The 16504-nt window shown below is 41.8% G+C and overlaps 1 protein-coding gene across 4 annotated transcripts in view; it reads right to left on the bottom strand.

Annotated features, from left to right (window-relative positions):
* The window catches only part of GRIA3 (glutamate ionotropic receptor AMPA type subunit 3), a 161335-nt gene extending 151649 nt beyond the window's left edge, over nucleotides 1-9686 (bottom strand). For 2 of the 4 annotated variants that reach the window (XR_010988967.1, XM_068152106.1), the window contains exons 1-2: nucleotides 9189-9367; nucleotides 8143-8301 (exon numbers count right to left, since the gene is read on the bottom strand). Coding sequence is in view for 3 of the 4 variants with exons in the window: in XM_068152106.1 (XP_068008207.1) it covers nucleotides 8143-8301; nucleotides 9189-9279 (250 nt within the window). In the remaining variant the exon portion in view is untranslated. Of the gene's footprint in view, nucleotides 1-8142; nucleotides 8302-9188 lie in introns of all 4 variants that reach the window. The other 2 variants (XM_068152107.1, XM_068152108.1) reach the window with 1 other exon arrangement.
* Nucleotides 9687-16504: the final 6818 nt, after the last annotated feature.

Below are 16504 nucleotides of genomic sequence, written 5' to 3' on the forward strand. Positions count from 1 at the left end.
CAATGGGCACCAATTAGCTTTCATCTAACTCCCAGGAACCTGAGTTTTCTGATCATCAGACTTCATTAGAATCCAAACTTGGTGACACAAGTGGTAAAGCCTAAGAAGACAAAACCCCTGTAACTGGCAAAACCTGATGTTTTACCATGTTCTCCTGTAGAGAGGCTATGGAAAGTTCATCATCTGAAATAAACTTACCATTTCTCTCCAAGCCACCTCCCCATCAGAAGAAAAATACAAACAATGACAACCTTCAAGAAGTTTTAAGGAATTTAGTACACACAGCAGGGTACAAAGACTGATCAAGGCATGTCTCATGATGCAGTAACCCTGTGATTCACAAGACCTGATCCATGTTCACTGCATGTGCTCCAACCCCTTAAATGCACTGCCACGTTATCTCTTGGAAAAGATGGCAGCTGTGAGATACTGATTACAGAATGTTTTATAGACCTCACTGAGAGGAATCAATGGGCAACACTGCTTCTAGCAAAGATGGTTCTTTCTCCACCTCTCAAATAAGCAGAGTGTGGTTCAGGTAATCAAGAATTGGGCACATGCTGTGGTGTAGAAGTATGTACCATACTTCTAATAAAGATCCAAGGTGTGTAGGAGAGAAAGAAGTTTCCAACAGTAAACTTGGTTTCTTTCCAACAGTTTTGCTTATTTCAGGTAAAGAGCTGAAAACTTCTCCTTTGTCAAGTGATAGATTGCCTTGCTGTACAGCTGTGACACATGTTCTCCTAGGTCCATCCGTGGGAATGTACATCTTCTGGCAAGGACAGCAAATTACTAAGCGCTAATTTCAATTTAGTTTTCAAAAGCATGAGGAGTAGGCTGGGGGTTGGTGGATTGTTTTTTGGTTTTGAAGTTTCAGGAAGGGCAATGGGAGAAGTGATCAATAAAATGAAAAGGGCACTGTCAGCCAAAGCTCTCCAAGTATTTTTACTGTAAACAGCCCTGTAATACCTGTCTGATACAGGTGAATTGTATTACTCTTGTATAAAAGACAGCAAAGCTATGCTACCAAAAGTACACAGCCTTAATCCAAATCACATCGAGAGCCATCAGGAGACCCCACAATTTTCCAAGCTCAGTCCCTTTACTACGTGGACCAGTCCCTTTACTACGTGGACTAGGTCCAATTACTTGATGCTTGTATATGACAAAACTAGTGGTGAAATCAGAGAGCATCATTGCACACATCAGTCCAAGAGGAAGTGGTGTGAAAACAATGAATTATACATGGAGTGAAGTAAGTAAGCGTGAACTATACACCACCAGAGAGTGGATATACCTTTCCCAGGTACTTGCATATCATTTTAAAGACAGTTCTGTATTAAAAGGGACTCGAGGCAGTGAAGTCACCACTCAGCCCTGCATTTAAAAAAAATCCTTGATCAGAATTTCAAATATCACATGTGAAGAAACTCCAACAAACCCAACACAAGGGCAGGATCAAGCATCCCAATACAATCGCATAACTTACAAGTGGTCTGAAAGCGAACAAGTTGTGTTTGGGGAAAAAAACAACAAAACCAATACAACAGAAAACCAAAGGAAAAACCTTCAGCATATATGAAATGGCTAAATAGTCTAGCAAAATAATTACATACAAGTGACCAGATAGGTCGCTCCATTACAGCAGAAGAGTGCTCACCTGGGTTATTATCCAATTCCAGGAGAGCAATTCACCCTTTTTACAAGTGCCTGGGCAAGTTGTGCACAGTGCAGTGTCCCTGCAGGTTGATCCTCATGCATAAGGGCTTCTGTGCTTCCTGTGCAATGTGTATGAGGGGTACACATTGCCACTCACTATTTTAGAAGTGATTGATATGATAAAACTGATCTAGTGCCTCAGACATCACAAGGAACAACTGCTAGGTACATTCAGTGACATAAGTAATTCCTCCCTTGCTCTGTCTATATACAATTCTCTTACCCCAAAAAACTACATCTTGGTGAGATCAACTGCAATGACATGCACTGCCTTTGAATGTTTCACATATATCTGTGCACTGATAAATAACACCACATTTACTACAGAAGTCAGACATATAGTCAGGCCACAGAACGTACTGTGAAGTTGTGTGGTAGTTACTAGTGTCCACACTGCAATGACTACAAAAGCTCAACATGAGTGTTTTATCTTGGCATCTTCATCAGATGACTGCACATGAAAAACTTCACGATAATTTCAAGTTTGAGGTTTCTAGGGCATCTGATATTATGAAGATCAACATTAATGTAAGGCAAGTGATATAAGGGAGGAAGTGTGCCTCTGCCAAAAAGCATAAGACACACATTGAGAAGAAAAAGAATCACCATGGATGAAATCTGGAAACTGCTTCACTGCAGAGATCATCATAGTTTGACAGCAACTGGTTTGATCTAGATCAATAACCTTTATATTTCTACTTTGAGACTGCCACATAATTTCAACGGAAATACAAACCTTTGTACAGAGAAACTCACAACGATAAGTATAGAGGTTTCAGGCTGCCTTATAAGCTCTCTTAGAAAGGGAGCCATGGCTTTCCAGAGGTCTACACAACAGCATAGAAAGCACCCACCTTAGGCTGTAACTTAAATACCAAGTAAGAATTCATATGTTCCTCTTTCTCACAACAGATGAACACAACTTTTCAATTATGTGGTTTGGCTGGGTTTTAAACCCAACTCTGAAATCAAATTGTTCCTGCTTTAAAAATAACATCTTCTAAAACATTTTAAGGACGCCTTAACTAAAGCAAAATTAGCATTCCAAAATTGGTAATGACAAAATATGTACTTTAAATGGAAAAATGTTAAATCACTGGATTGTGACAATAAAAGATCATTAGAGATACATCAGCTCCTTCATTTCACACCTTCTTACATAACAGTCCTACACTCGCAGTAGGATGGCCTCCCACCTCCCAGACACTGAACACAGTGAACCCAGAGGAAAGAAACCCACTGTTTTCTGTGACTCTTGGACAAGCTCCCGAGTCAGCCTTCAACAAAACTGTGGGTTTTTGTGGTTGTTAAAAGCTACTGTCACATGCTTGTTTCCTATCATAGCATCTCCATTTCCTCCCAGAGATAAACTACAGCTGTTACGCATTTTATTGGAATGTCTAGTTAATCAGAAGCTCTGCAACCCATGCCAACAGTCTCATGGGTCCTCCAGGCCCAGCACTACGTAGGAAAAGGAGAAAAATTTCATCTCTGCATCTGCACGAAATCTTTCCAAAACTGAACAAGCAAAAGGGTGCACTTCATCACACTTTGCTCTTCATTCATTTGGTAAATGAATTCGGGTTCTCAAAAAAACATCCATTCATGCATTTCCCCCCCCTCCTCTGCACAGTGCAAGTGCAATGGAATCCCAACACCTAAATGGTATGTCAATGCTATGTATGCAAAAGAGGAGGAGGAGAGAGAGTCAACTTATTTTAAAATTAATTCAAGAAATAAGACAACATACTTCAAAGCAGTAGGTTCCTTCTGCTAACATAGAGATCACATCCATCTTACTGCCACATCATCTGCTCTCTCATGACGTGGAAACAAACTTTAGTTGGGACACACTCTCCACCTTTTGACATAGCCCAATATTGCACAAGTTTTGACCCCTAAACTAAAGAGAGCTGGGGTTGTTTTTTTTTTTTGTCACACAGCAGTAACATGGAATATTTGAGCATGTTCTGCAGCATTTTCAGGACATTTTCAGGGATCTGTAATGAGTAGAACTATGTATAAAGCACATTTCCAGGTGTTTTACTACAGAATGCTGGGAGAAACCACAGTGCACTCCTTATCAGGAGAACGAGGCATCTACCCTGTGGTCTCTACTCACGCAAAACCACCAGCACACAGCCCAGGCTTGGCAAGACTTGCAGTGAGACATGCTTATGCTCTTGGCAGAAGGGAGCTGACCGCTTTCAGCATCAGTGTCCTTTGCCAGCTGGCCAAAGAGTACACAGATGCAAGGGAAGCAAATTATCTGCCCACTGGCAGAAAGAAATGCTGAGCAGCACCTAAGGAAAAAGTGTGTGCGTGTGCATGTGTGCACATGTGCAAGTGGCTATATATCTGAGCATGTATCTGTATGCACCTATGCCTTGGGAAAGGGGGGAATACAGCTGAACTGGAAAAATTGTCTGCTAGTAGCCCTGTGGTATCATTTGCTGTACTGTTCTCACAAGAAGAAACAGGCACCTTTTTTTCCCCATTAAAATTTCCCAAGCTGAATTTTAAATGCAAGGACTGCAAGGATGCTAAAGAAAGGTTTAAATATTTTCTAAGAAAGTCTGAAATCAGACTCCTTTAAGAAAGCCTCCATCCAATCACTTACAGGATTCTAGCAACTTAAGGTAAGCCTGTCATTCTAGCTTCCCTCTCTTTTTTTTTTTTTGTCTCTTAAAGAAAGAATGCCTGTAGAAAAAAACACTATGCATCAACATTTGGTAAAATACAGAAAGCCTCCTGGGTTCAGAAGATATATGAGAAATAACTCAGCAAAAATTAATGGGCCAAGAATTTGCAGCTGATAGGTTAGGTTTAGCTGAGAGAGAATCAGCCTGTAGATTAATTAGGTTCTGCAATCACAGCCCCTTTTCACCCATACACATCCCACCACTATCATTACATGATCAACAGATTTTAATGAAAACTAATGCTTTCTTTTGAGAAATTCCACCAGGACAATGTATAAGGTTGGGTTTACTTTTCCAAATATTTCTTGAAAATGGTACCTAACCCAAGTGCCCATTTGTTGGCTGTAAAGGTGTACAACAGCAATTTTTTGCAATGACAGTGCAGAGAGGGAATATGAGATCTGTGTGCTAATGAGCTGACACTGCAGAGGCTAGAGCAGTGTTAGTATAGTGCACTACAAGTGCAGAGCAGAAAGACATACGCGGGTTATTTCCAGGGAATACGATCTACAGAACCCTACGCATAATTCCACATTAATACTGACATCCTTCATCAGAGGTTATAAGAAAAGCATGAAAGATGCTTTTGTGATGAATTTGTACAGCGCAGTTACTATTTTCACATTACTCTGAAAAAAAGCCAGCTCACTCCCTACAAGAGCATTTCTGAAGAAAATATCCATGTTTTACTTGATTTTATTTATTCACAGGTCAAGTTAACTTTCCTCATTTAATGATGGCAAAAATATGCCTATTTTGAAAGATGCAATCAATCCCCCCCATAACCAACTGATAAACTTCAATTCCATTTTCATCTGTGTTTGCATTCGCACTCTGTTAAGATATCATACGGCTAAATAAATAAGCAGGGTGATAAACATGGAGTGGATGAATACTGTATGCATGCATGTGCATTAAATATACAGAGAGGGGCTCGGTGCTAACAGTGAAGCAGGGAATACATGTATATAAATCAGATTATGCATCACTTAACTGAAACAGGAATGAGAGGGAGGGGCTTAGGGCAGGAATTTTCTTTTCCTTCTAAGCAAGTTTGTTCCCATGTTGGGATATTGCCAAATCAGCCCTAGCGAGGTGGGCTTTTTATATCTGGCTCATGAGGATACTTCAGAAGAGATTTCCCCCCCCCGCCTCTGGAATGCACCAGATTGCACCAAGTGGGATGTGCAGCTGTGTATAAAGAACACAAGCCTTTCCCAAGCAAAGCCCCCCTCAATTCCCACACACATGAACACTTACTACTGCCTAAATCAAAGTAAAGGAGAACAAGAAGTATTATTCTATGGATAGTGACTAGTAGAGGCACTAGGCTCAAGCTAAACAGGCTACTTTCTCTGACTTCCCTTCAGGTCCTTTACCTATCCCACCAGTCATTCACAGTCTCTCTCTCCAGTGAAGGCAGTCAGAGTCACTGCAGGTTTCTCTCCTGTGGATCCCTGCCAATTGCAAATATTGATCAAACGGCTGTGTGACAGCACCGGAGACAATTTATGCTTATCTCTAAGAGAAGTAAAAATGTTGTGGAAAGAACCGCTTCACGGATACGGTAGCACCCTGAAATTATCTGCCACTCCACTGGGAAGTGAGGATGTGATTAAGGGTACTTAGGACAGAATGTTTTAGGTGTTAGCCAGGCAGCGTGAGGAGCTATTAGTTCATCCTAATGCATTGATAGGTATGAGAATTCTGACTTTCAAAGAGAATTCCTTCCAGATCCAAAATTATCTCTTTTTGTTTTTTCCTTCTTATTTTAATTTTGAGCTACTGAGACATACATGACTGGTGACTTGGGCCCACTGCATTCTTTTCCTACCAACTGTATTACCAGATTATTGACAGAGCTATGGACAAGGTCACCTTTTCATTTTCTTTCTTCTGTTTCTTTTTTTCACACCTTCTATTTTTAATAGGTTGCTGTAGGTTGGTATTCCCTGGTCTACAGTATCTCCAGAGACCTAAGTTTGCCTAATTTTGCTACACTGGTGATGTGTGTGTTGGATCGTGGAGTCCTATACTACAGAAACCCATTTCATCTTACTAAAATTCTCATAGCTTTCACTAAGCAATGACAAAGATCATGTCAGAAGATGAGAAGCAAACTGACTGAACAATACATTGACTACCTCTGAATGAGTTTCACTTGTCTTAGAGTGACCTGTAAAGAAGTGCTGGTAGAACTTTTAAAAAATAATTAATAATGAATCACTCATGCAGTTTCGTGCATTTAGTTTAAATCCATATAATTGATATTTAGGAAAGCATGTTTGAGATACAGCCTCTTGAAGGGATTACACTGATTAAGGATTAATAGTCTGACATTTGCTGTAAGAGCTGTTGAGGCTGGATAGGAGTAGTGAAAGAAGATGTAAAATACAGACGTTTTTATTTACCTTTTTTTCCCCCACTGTTCCAAATATTTTTACTGCTGATTATATAATAACCCCCCCCTGCAAAAGTTTTAAAGGTCCTAATTCAAAGCCCTTTAAAAAGTGTAATGCTGCACTAGCAAGAAGCAGTCACATGGGGGATATGTTAGAATATCAATCCAAAATTTGCCCAACTATTTCCTTGTTGTATACTTTCTAACCATCAGCTTCTCAGAACAGAGGTGAAATCCCAGAAGAATAGACCATCTACTTGTCCAGGCTTCCAACTACACAGCTTGGGACAGCAAAAGAAGAACTATCCTATCTCCAATAAACAAAAAAATAAAGTAGGATACTCAAACCATGAAATTGTTTTAAAGTAAGGGATGCTCGTTTTCTGAACCTCAATACCTTGTTATTTTAGTACAACGTTTCCTCTTTGAATATTTTATACTACATGTGAACATGTATCCTATTCATGATGCAAACTTAGTACACTGCATTCAGAGGTCCTATAGATCCTGTACAGACATTTCTGTGTACTGCAAAGTTCATGAAAGTGCCTTGCAAGAAAACTCCAGTCATTTGCAAAGGTTTACAGTAAGAATTCTGTAAAACTGAACTTGGATGCATCACTAAAACAAATATTCATGAACTACTATTGGTAAATGAATGCTTTTTTATAATGCAGCACACACTCTAGTCTTTCAGAAAGAGATTTTGTGTTTTAACACCACATTAACACTACTCAAAGTTCTATTTTGCTTCTTTTGCTAATAAAGACTCAAGTTGTACGTTTGCACTGCTTGTGCAGAGCTATTTCCATAACGCTAAGCATTCTGATTCCATTTTCTCTCCCCTCAGCTCTAATGGTATGTGTCAGTTTACAGTCTCCTCAGCTTCTAACAGGACTTTCACTGTAAGAAAACCACCACAGAGGAGGCAAGTAAGACCCTCTAGCTTTGTCCCCTCAAGGTCACTTGTAGACAGCTGTCTCTTTATTATTTGCAAATGATGTTGTTTAACATGGCTAGGTTGCAGCTTCGACAGAACAGGAATGCTACTTCAGCAGCAATTCACCGATCAGAACTACCCAGCACTGCTATATAAATGTTTGTTTTTCTGGAAAACAAAACAAAAAGGGGTGAAAAGAAGTGGAAAGAAAACTTTCCCTAAGGTACTCTTCAGCCACATAATGTTGCAAAATCTACTAAATCTCAAGTCAGTACACACATTTGTTGCACTGTACTCTATAAGCAAGAACTCCAGGTTACCAGGGAGAAATTGACTATAAGGTAACAAATGTTTTTGTAAAAAAACAGGTATCTACTTACAAGCATTTGTCACTGAAAAACTGTTGGAAGAGTCCAAGTGATCTACATGATAGTTCAAATGGAAGGGCTTTTCTGTGGTATTTTGGTTTGTGTTGTATAACTGCACAGCAAACCGAAATGCACTGTGCTCCTGGACAGTGTTCCTCATGAAAAGTCCACCTGGGGTAAAATAAAAAAAAGAAAAAGGAATAAAGAAAAGATATTTCAGAATGCTTTTGAGGAGAAACAGTGGCAATAAGTTACATCTGCATACTGCACATCAGTGGAAAGAATGAACAGGAGCAGGCTGAACCTAAGCACATAATTCTGACAAAGCATGTACACGAGAGCACACAGTCCACGTCCAAAGTTAAGCTTTTAAAGCCACATACCATACCCAGGTATCCCCTGAGCGACCGGGACTGAATGGGAGCTGCAGGTGCCCCTTGAAAACCAGGCCATTTATACACGGATGCCCCGATTCAAAAATCTAACTTGGGGATCTGTGGCTCCTAAATGATGTCCAGACTACCCAAATACTGCCTGTGTAGAGTTATGTGCTAAGGACAGGGCTGGCGTGCGGCATGGCAAACGTGCGGTTCTCAACGGGCTGGCGGACGACGGGCACCGCTGAGGGCTGCTCCGAGGGAGAGGCAGCAAAAAAGCCAAGTTTCCCTGGCGTGCCCTCAGCATCACGGCACACTCGGCCCCAGGTTCAGGGCACGTCGGTACAGATTCACGTCGTTACACTCTCACATTCTTTGCTACATAGGATGCGCTGCTTCAGGGCACGATTCCGCATGAGCACGGACCTAATCCTTCTGCTGCCTCTGAGGGGAACGGACGGCGCAGCAGCCGAGCTCCGCTCCCTGTCGCCCGCCAGCGGTACCCGGGCACCGCTCCCGCCTCTTCCTCACAACAGTGAGAAGGAGCTGGAGCGGGGCAGTCCCCGAGAGCTGCCGGGGCTGCCCGGGCTCTCCCCCCGCCGTGCTCCGCTCCCCCTCCGCACAACTTCCCCTCGGCTGGCGGGGGAAGGAACGAGTCGCGCTGCCGCGGCGGGCGCTTACCTATACTGATGGTGTTGGGGAACCCCGCCAGAGCCTCCCCCAGCAGCCCCGCCAGCAGCAGCAGGAGGGTCCGGGGCACGCTCTGCCCCATTTTCTTCAGCTCCTGCGGTTCAGCCCCTAAAACGAAACTGGCGGCACAGGCATGGGCGCAACTGGAGACTCGGAGTACTGTCAATGGTGGTGGCGATGCTGGCGGAGGTAGTGAGGAGGATGGTCCCCCTCCTTTCTTCCTTTTTTTTTTTTTTTCTTTTTTTTCTTTTTCTCTTCCTTCTCTAAATCCCTCTCCTCTTGCCTTCACCCCAGCCTGGGAGGGCTCATTGGCTGCGAGGTTGCCTTTCTCCCCCCGTCTCCAGCAGCCCCCCCCAGCGCAGGGACTTCCCCCAAAGATGGTGGGTAGCGCAGCCGGCGAGGTTGCTCCGCCCGGGCCAGGAGGGGGGTTATCGATCAAACTTGGCGTGAGGCGAGCTGGCAGTAGCTCGGCTCGCCTTGACTCGGCTCGGCCCGCTCAGCCCCGGCACTGGCGTCTCCCGGCCGCGGCGGCAGCGCTCGGGGCTGCGGTCGGAGAGAGCTCACCGGCCTCACGTGGGCCGGCCCCCGGGCTGCAGCTGGCCCCTTTAAAGCTGCATCGCCTCGGCGTGTGTGTGAGTGCGTGTGTGAGAGCCGTGCGTGCGCCGGTCTAAGGCGGGGGAAGGGCGGGGAGCCGAGCCGAGCCGGGGGAGGAGAGTGGGGGGCAAGAGTGGGATGCGGCCGGGGTGCTGTCCGCGGCCGGGGTGCTGTCCACGGCCCGGGTGCTGTCCGCGGCCGGGGCGCTGTCCGCACCCGGCGGCCGGTCAGGGAGGGTGACGGCGGGCGGCGGTGCAGGCGCCTCAGGGCCAGGGAACGAAAGGCGGCAGAGGCAGCCGGGTGCCGCCGGGCCTGCCCCTTGCCGGGGGGGTGGGAAGAAGGCCCGCCAGGGGAGAGAGAACTAGCAGGGAGGCGAGGGCTGCTGGGGGGAGCGTGCAAGAGGCCACAGGGGTGCTGAGGGACAATGTGCTTTCCCAGAAGGTTTGCCTGCCCTACGCCCCAGTGCTAACGCCTGAGGGGGGTGGCTCCCTCATCCATCTGCCCACAGTACCACGAAGTGAAGAAATATAAGTACATCCCACACAAGGGAATATTAGGTCCTTCCCAACTTCCTCTAAAGGAAGGAAATCCAACAAAGTCTCCCTTTTTCACCCCTTGTGCTGGAAAAAAGACAGGGAACATCCTTTCTGTCAGAGCAGTTGCCCCAGCACAGAGCATGCACCGTGGCCTACCGGTGGCTGTGGGGAGCAGGCAGGTAGGTGTTGGACATCCCATGTTCCTCTCTGCTGCCCACAGCTTGGCAGAGCATCAATCCTGATATGCTCCTGGCCTGCACACCCATAGGGAGCTTCTGCTTGAAACTTGATTCTCTGAGGGGTTGATCTTGCACCTGTCTCCTTGACACCTTGCTATATGGATCCTGCCGCTCATTTATCTTGTTTGTTGCTTTAAGGCTCACTAAACTTGCAAAAAGGAGGCACAAGAGAGATACTAGGTCACCTAGTCCATCTCATAGGCTCAGGGAAGATTGTTCTTTACTTAATGTTTCCTTTCTCTGATTTCAGCTAGTCACTTCCCCTTGGTCCTCCTCTGATTTCTTTTTTCCCTTTTAATCTCATGCTCTGGTGTTTAGGTCTGTGTTCACTTGAGCTAGTTCCAAAAGCAGTTGGCTGTGTATTTGCAAAATAAGCAACCAGTGCCACTGGCCATAGCTTCCTACCAGTACTCAAGTTGTAAGACAGGGGCTGATTACTGCACATATGCTAATGAATAACATCAGAGATTCAAAACATTACTCTTGAAGGAAGCCAAAGGCACAGGTGTCATATTCATGATGCAAGAGCATAACATATAGCTATGGCAGCATATAGGTAACTTCTGCTTACTCCTGTGTGCATGCATTAGTTGCTGCATATTGTGTGTTCCTTTATGAGAATCATGCCCAGGAGATGGAGTCTATTCCAATTCAGAGGTGTAGAGACCAGGATGTGGGGTGGCTGGTAATGTTCTCTATTTAGACTGAGATGGCAATTATCATGTTATCTTTTTAAACGGTTATTTGTATGGATGGGACATAAAGTCCATCTTTTATAGCACTTCCCAAGCTCAAAACACTCAACAAATACTACCTATGAATTTTCTTACAAATGTGGAAACTTAAAATTCAAGGAAAGCAATTGGCCCAGCTCACCTAGGCAGGTTTCAAACCCAGACTTAGATCAGGAGCAACAGCTTTGTTGTAGAGAACTCTTCTCTCAAATATCCTTTGGTGAGCATAGCAGATCTGAAAGTACAGACAGGTATGTGAAGTTTAGACATTCAAGATAGTTGTGAAAAGCACATTCCTATAGGTAAAAACCATATCTTTCTGGTTGCAAACTACTTATTTTTCCTCCACCTCCAGTCCATTTCTAAAACATTTTCCACAAAGTCCTGCTGCTGCTATTTGCAGATACAAATGGAACAGCATGCATCCCATACAGATTTTTGAGATACCCAAAAAGATCCCATCCCAGTTTATCTTTCTTACAGCAAGCCCAGTGTGTCCTGGGACAAAATAGTAGGAAATTGGTTGTCTTAATGGGGATGTTAATGCCATGCAAATAGTTTATGTACTTTGCTAGGGATGGTCAGTGACTCGAGTTAATAAGTTCCATGGTAACCGAGGTCATACCAGATGCCTTCCCAAACCTTCTCTAACTAAATACAACCAAGATTTTCAGGACAACCAGAGTTTCACATTTAGATGATTTATAGTGTTCTGGGACACAAGGGGATTCTGAGTACTATCTACCTGAGCAGGAGGAGGTAATGATTTATAATTAGCGTTCTCATTGTAATGCCTAATAGTGGATTAGAAAAATGCTATGGAATTTAGGACACAGCGTTCTCACTGAGCTTGCTGATGTTACTAGGCTAAACTCATAGTGTTAGCATAAAGTCATGGCAAAATCTACACTAGGACCTTTGTGGTTCAAGCTTCACTCTAGCTGCACTGAGCTGACTTTATCACTTTTGTCATTCCCATTTCTAATTGCACAAGAGAAGCTCAGGCAGCAAGTTTCTAGAAAGCCTTTTTCTTCTCCCAATACCAACCAAATCAGGTTTTAATTGCCAATAAATGTATTAAATATTGTGTCTTACTGCCTTTTTTTGTTCTTTTAAACTGGTTATTTCTTCCTAAAAACAAAGGACATGTAACTGAACTGTTAATGTCTGAATTTTGATTAGCTAAATGGATTAATTCCACAACAGACAGTTAACAGAGTGGTAGTGGGGAGAGACAGAAGCAACAATGAAAAAGGATTCAAGGGACAAGGTGAAATGACAGATAGAAGGAGTCAAGGGAAAAGTACAGTGTCAAAGGAGGGAAAATTAATACAGACATTACAGCTTCACACATGTTGAAAAAAATAGGTCAAAAGGACATCTAGTTAAGATTTGGTTATATTATGAGTGGGAATAGAGCAAACTGTTGAAGCTCTCCTATTTACCTTTCATTACCATGTAATAAGAGAGACATAAAATGAAATTAAAAGGCAGCAGACAAGAGAGAGTTTAACAGAACTCTTCTGGAATGCAGTTTATAGCTAATCCATAAACCTGTATCATACACAATATTCTTGGCAAAAATAATTGTTTTTTAAAGTTTCAAATTTTATGTGAATTAGTAGAGTATGTGCACTAAACCAACTCAGAAAATGTTATTTGGATTAATATTCAGTATTCATGGCAAAAAGTAGCTCCTGGATGCCTCAAGAAAGACCAGATCTTATGTGTTTCAAGAGTTTCTAATATGTCCAACATTCTCTGAATGTTTTTGTGCTGGTCAGCATTAGGAGACCCTGGATCACTGATTTGCTTGTTATTCTTTTTCGCTTAGGACAGTCAACAGATGAATCCTGGAACCACAGAAATGTATGGTAGGTTAATTACTGCTATCATCAGAGCTAGAATTTATCCATGGCAGCCTATGGTCCAGCATGTAGGAATATGTTCCAGTACATGGAAGGAAGATGAAGGTTTGTCTAGAAGGTAATCTAAGAGGAAATCTGTTGATAAATATAAACTTTACTCCACTACTGGAGCCTAATCCAGCTTCAGGTAGCAGAAGCAAATTCATGCAGCAACTTTTATCAGAACTCAGCACAGACTGTTTCAGTGATAACCTGTATCTATTACAATTACACAACTAAGCTACAAATGTGGAAACAGTCAGCATGTACAAATGTCTTCATTTTTCTTGGGTTTGTGATATCTTTAGGATACATACTTCTAATTCTTCTAAGAGCTACATAGCTGGTGGAAATGTAGTGTTATTATAGTCCCATAATGTCAGGAACAATTTATATTACCTTCTGTTTTCTGATTAACTGTACACTAGGCACTGCTGGCATAACACAGCCCTACAATTCTTATTTAAACCTGTACTTCTGCTGTGCTCATCTATATTTATTACTTAAGGAAACAGTAAATCAAATAAAAAAAGTAATGCTATCCCCTATATACTGTTAATAAAGTGAATCCTCTCTCTTTCTTTCATACCTATGAACAGAGTTTTCAAGCAATCTTGGAAGTTTTATCCAATTCATAACCACTTCAACTGTTCAAAATCTGACCACTGAATATTTAATTTCTGTGTATAATTACCGAAGTACATTCTCCTTAAAGACAATCTCTTTTAGCTCTGAGTAGTGATTAATCATGTCAGATGACCTTTTGCCAGTCAAAAGTCTATTTTCCTCCTGTGTTATCTACATCTCCATAACTCATCTCAGTTCAGATCTGCACTAGTGTCTTTTAATGGAGATGTCTTTGGAAAACAGCACATAGAGTACTAGAAATGGATGTTCAGGCAAAAAGAATTTACATTTTTTTACTGAAATTTAAAGGATTTCAGATTTGTTCTGTTCCACTTGATCAGACAGAGACTCCTGCCCTCTTCTAAGCCATCAGTCTGGTAGTTACAAATTTTTAGGAGTTATGCAGAAAACTGACATTCATTTCTCTGCTAATTTAAAAAATCCTGTTTTGCTTCTGGAATGAATCTTTTTCAGCACTAGGGTATGGAATCAACTCACTTCTTAGAGTTCATTCAATTCATACAAATAAGCTATTAGTTAACATGGAAAGGAAGTTATAGAGAAAAGGAACTCTAAGATATATCTCCCTTCATCCTGGCAAATATATTGTCCGTGAAGCCTTGGTCTCTCCCTTGCTTTGCCACTACCCAGGAAATGTCACTTTGAATGTGAAAGGGTTTCCCTATGAAACTTCCATGAAAACAAAGTATTTCCTTAGAAGAAAGAGGTGTGTATAGCAAACACATTAAGATTGAGTAGTTCTGGTACTTTAAAAACTATTTTTTCCCCTCTCATATGGAGACCTACCTAACCATCCAAGCATTTCCAAAAACATCTCAAGGTCTAACAAGAAGACAAATGTAAGAAAAAAACAGAGGATGCTAGCGAAGTGTTAATATGGGGAATTTACAGAAGACTCCAGAATCTGAGAAGGCAACAGAGAAAATTCATAGGAAGAGAGCACTATCCTATTGCAACATGTAGTCTAACCCACAAGGCTGAAGAATTTGATCCCTGTATACTAGATCTAATACACAAGTCTTTAAATTATGTTTGTTGTACTGTGACGGATTTGGTTTGTCCATGTGAAGAGAGAGGAATTTCACCAAACATGATTTGTTTTATTGATTTCAACAGGATTAACTGAGAGTATGAAGAGTATGAGAGTATGACTATAGTTGTACACTTACACTGACATGAATAACACAATGTGGTTCTGATAATCTGCAGTGCTCAGAAGACAAGCAAATCCTTCTGAAACCCAGTGGCTTCTTTGAAAAGGTCTGATATTAACAATACAGCCAATGTTAACAGGAGTGTTCTCATGCTTTATGAAATTTCCATTCCTAATTAAAAGTTGCTTGGCTTTGTAAGTCACACCTTGTAGCAATTGTGGAGGATCTTGATAATTACAATGTAAAGCTATTTCATTGCTCTTCAGCACAACAGAAAGCATGAGAAGTGAAAAAAGAAAAAAAACCAAAAGAATTGCAGAAGGGTTTTGTAAGAGCAGCTCTCACCTTATATCAATTTGAAGAGTCTTAAGTATTTTCCAATACATCTGCAGTGGTCCTTATATAGCAAATTGAAGTCGACTGACAATAGAATTACTCTTAATTGCCTTTTGCAGACTCTTCAGAAGTAGGCCATGAGTCCCGAGGAGTCCATAGACCTGACGTGCAGGAAAAGATATTTATATTTATTTATAATATTGTGTTAGTATCAGCTTATCTTGAAACTGCTCTTGAACACATAAACTGCTAGAATCCTGTTTGGAGTTCTGTTGTGTCCTTATAAGCAGTCAATAACTAAGCACTCAAGCACTAACATGCTATCACTGAACATCTATTTTTGGGAAGCTTGTCTAACCCATGATGCTGCTAGAGCATCCTACTTCTGATGACAATGCTCTGTGTTATATATACAGTAGATACTTTCAGTAAGTTTGAAAGTAGACTTCACAGTGTAACTGACTCAGACAAAGCCAAGGAAAAGGCTCCCATCTACTTGATGCTCATTGTCCCAAAGGTCTTAGGGCTGCATTTCAAGTCATACTGGACCAAATCCTCATCCGGTGTAAAACACTGCAGATCAATGAAATTAATTCTACTGTGCAGTAGGATAAATTCACTCTTTTTGACTGTTCTGCAGTGTAAGTGCAGTTGTCATATTTTGCATGGCCCACAGATTCTGATCAAGGCCTGCACACCAGTGAATGGTCTATTTAATGTCACTTTTTTCACCTTTCCATGTGTCTTGTTTAGGAACTAGGCATCAGACTGCACAATTCTTCTGGACATCCCTTAAGACTAAAGGTTAGGCAGAAATTTCCTTCAATGTAAAAATTATTCTATTATCTAGAATTGAAAATTTATTTTTGCTGTTTAGCTTAGCTGCATATGTACTCCCTGGAGATTCATGTTTCAAGAGTGCAAAATTAGCTGGAAAAAGAAGCACTGTGATTTTTCTTGCTTCAAATTGCTTAAAGAATTCTAGGAAGATTTTTTTTTTTTTCTTTTTACTCTTAAATTATTACTTTGTCTTCTAAATGGCTTTCTGAATATTAAGGATGTCAAATGTGATTGTTTCCCCTTTTTACCACAGGCCCCTTTGGTACTACAGGCAACTGTTTGAAACATCAAACCATAGCATGTGTGCTCAATCTCAGAC

The sequence above is a fragment of the Melanerpes formicivorus genome, unplaced genomic scaffold, assembly GCF_026170545.1.
Source record: "Melanerpes formicivorus ecotype bairdi unplaced genomic scaffold, bMelFor1.0.p_v2 SCAF_22, whole genome shotgun sequence".
Lineage (NCBI taxonomy): Eukaryota > Metazoa > Chordata > Aves > Piciformes > Picidae > Melanerpes > Melanerpes formicivorus.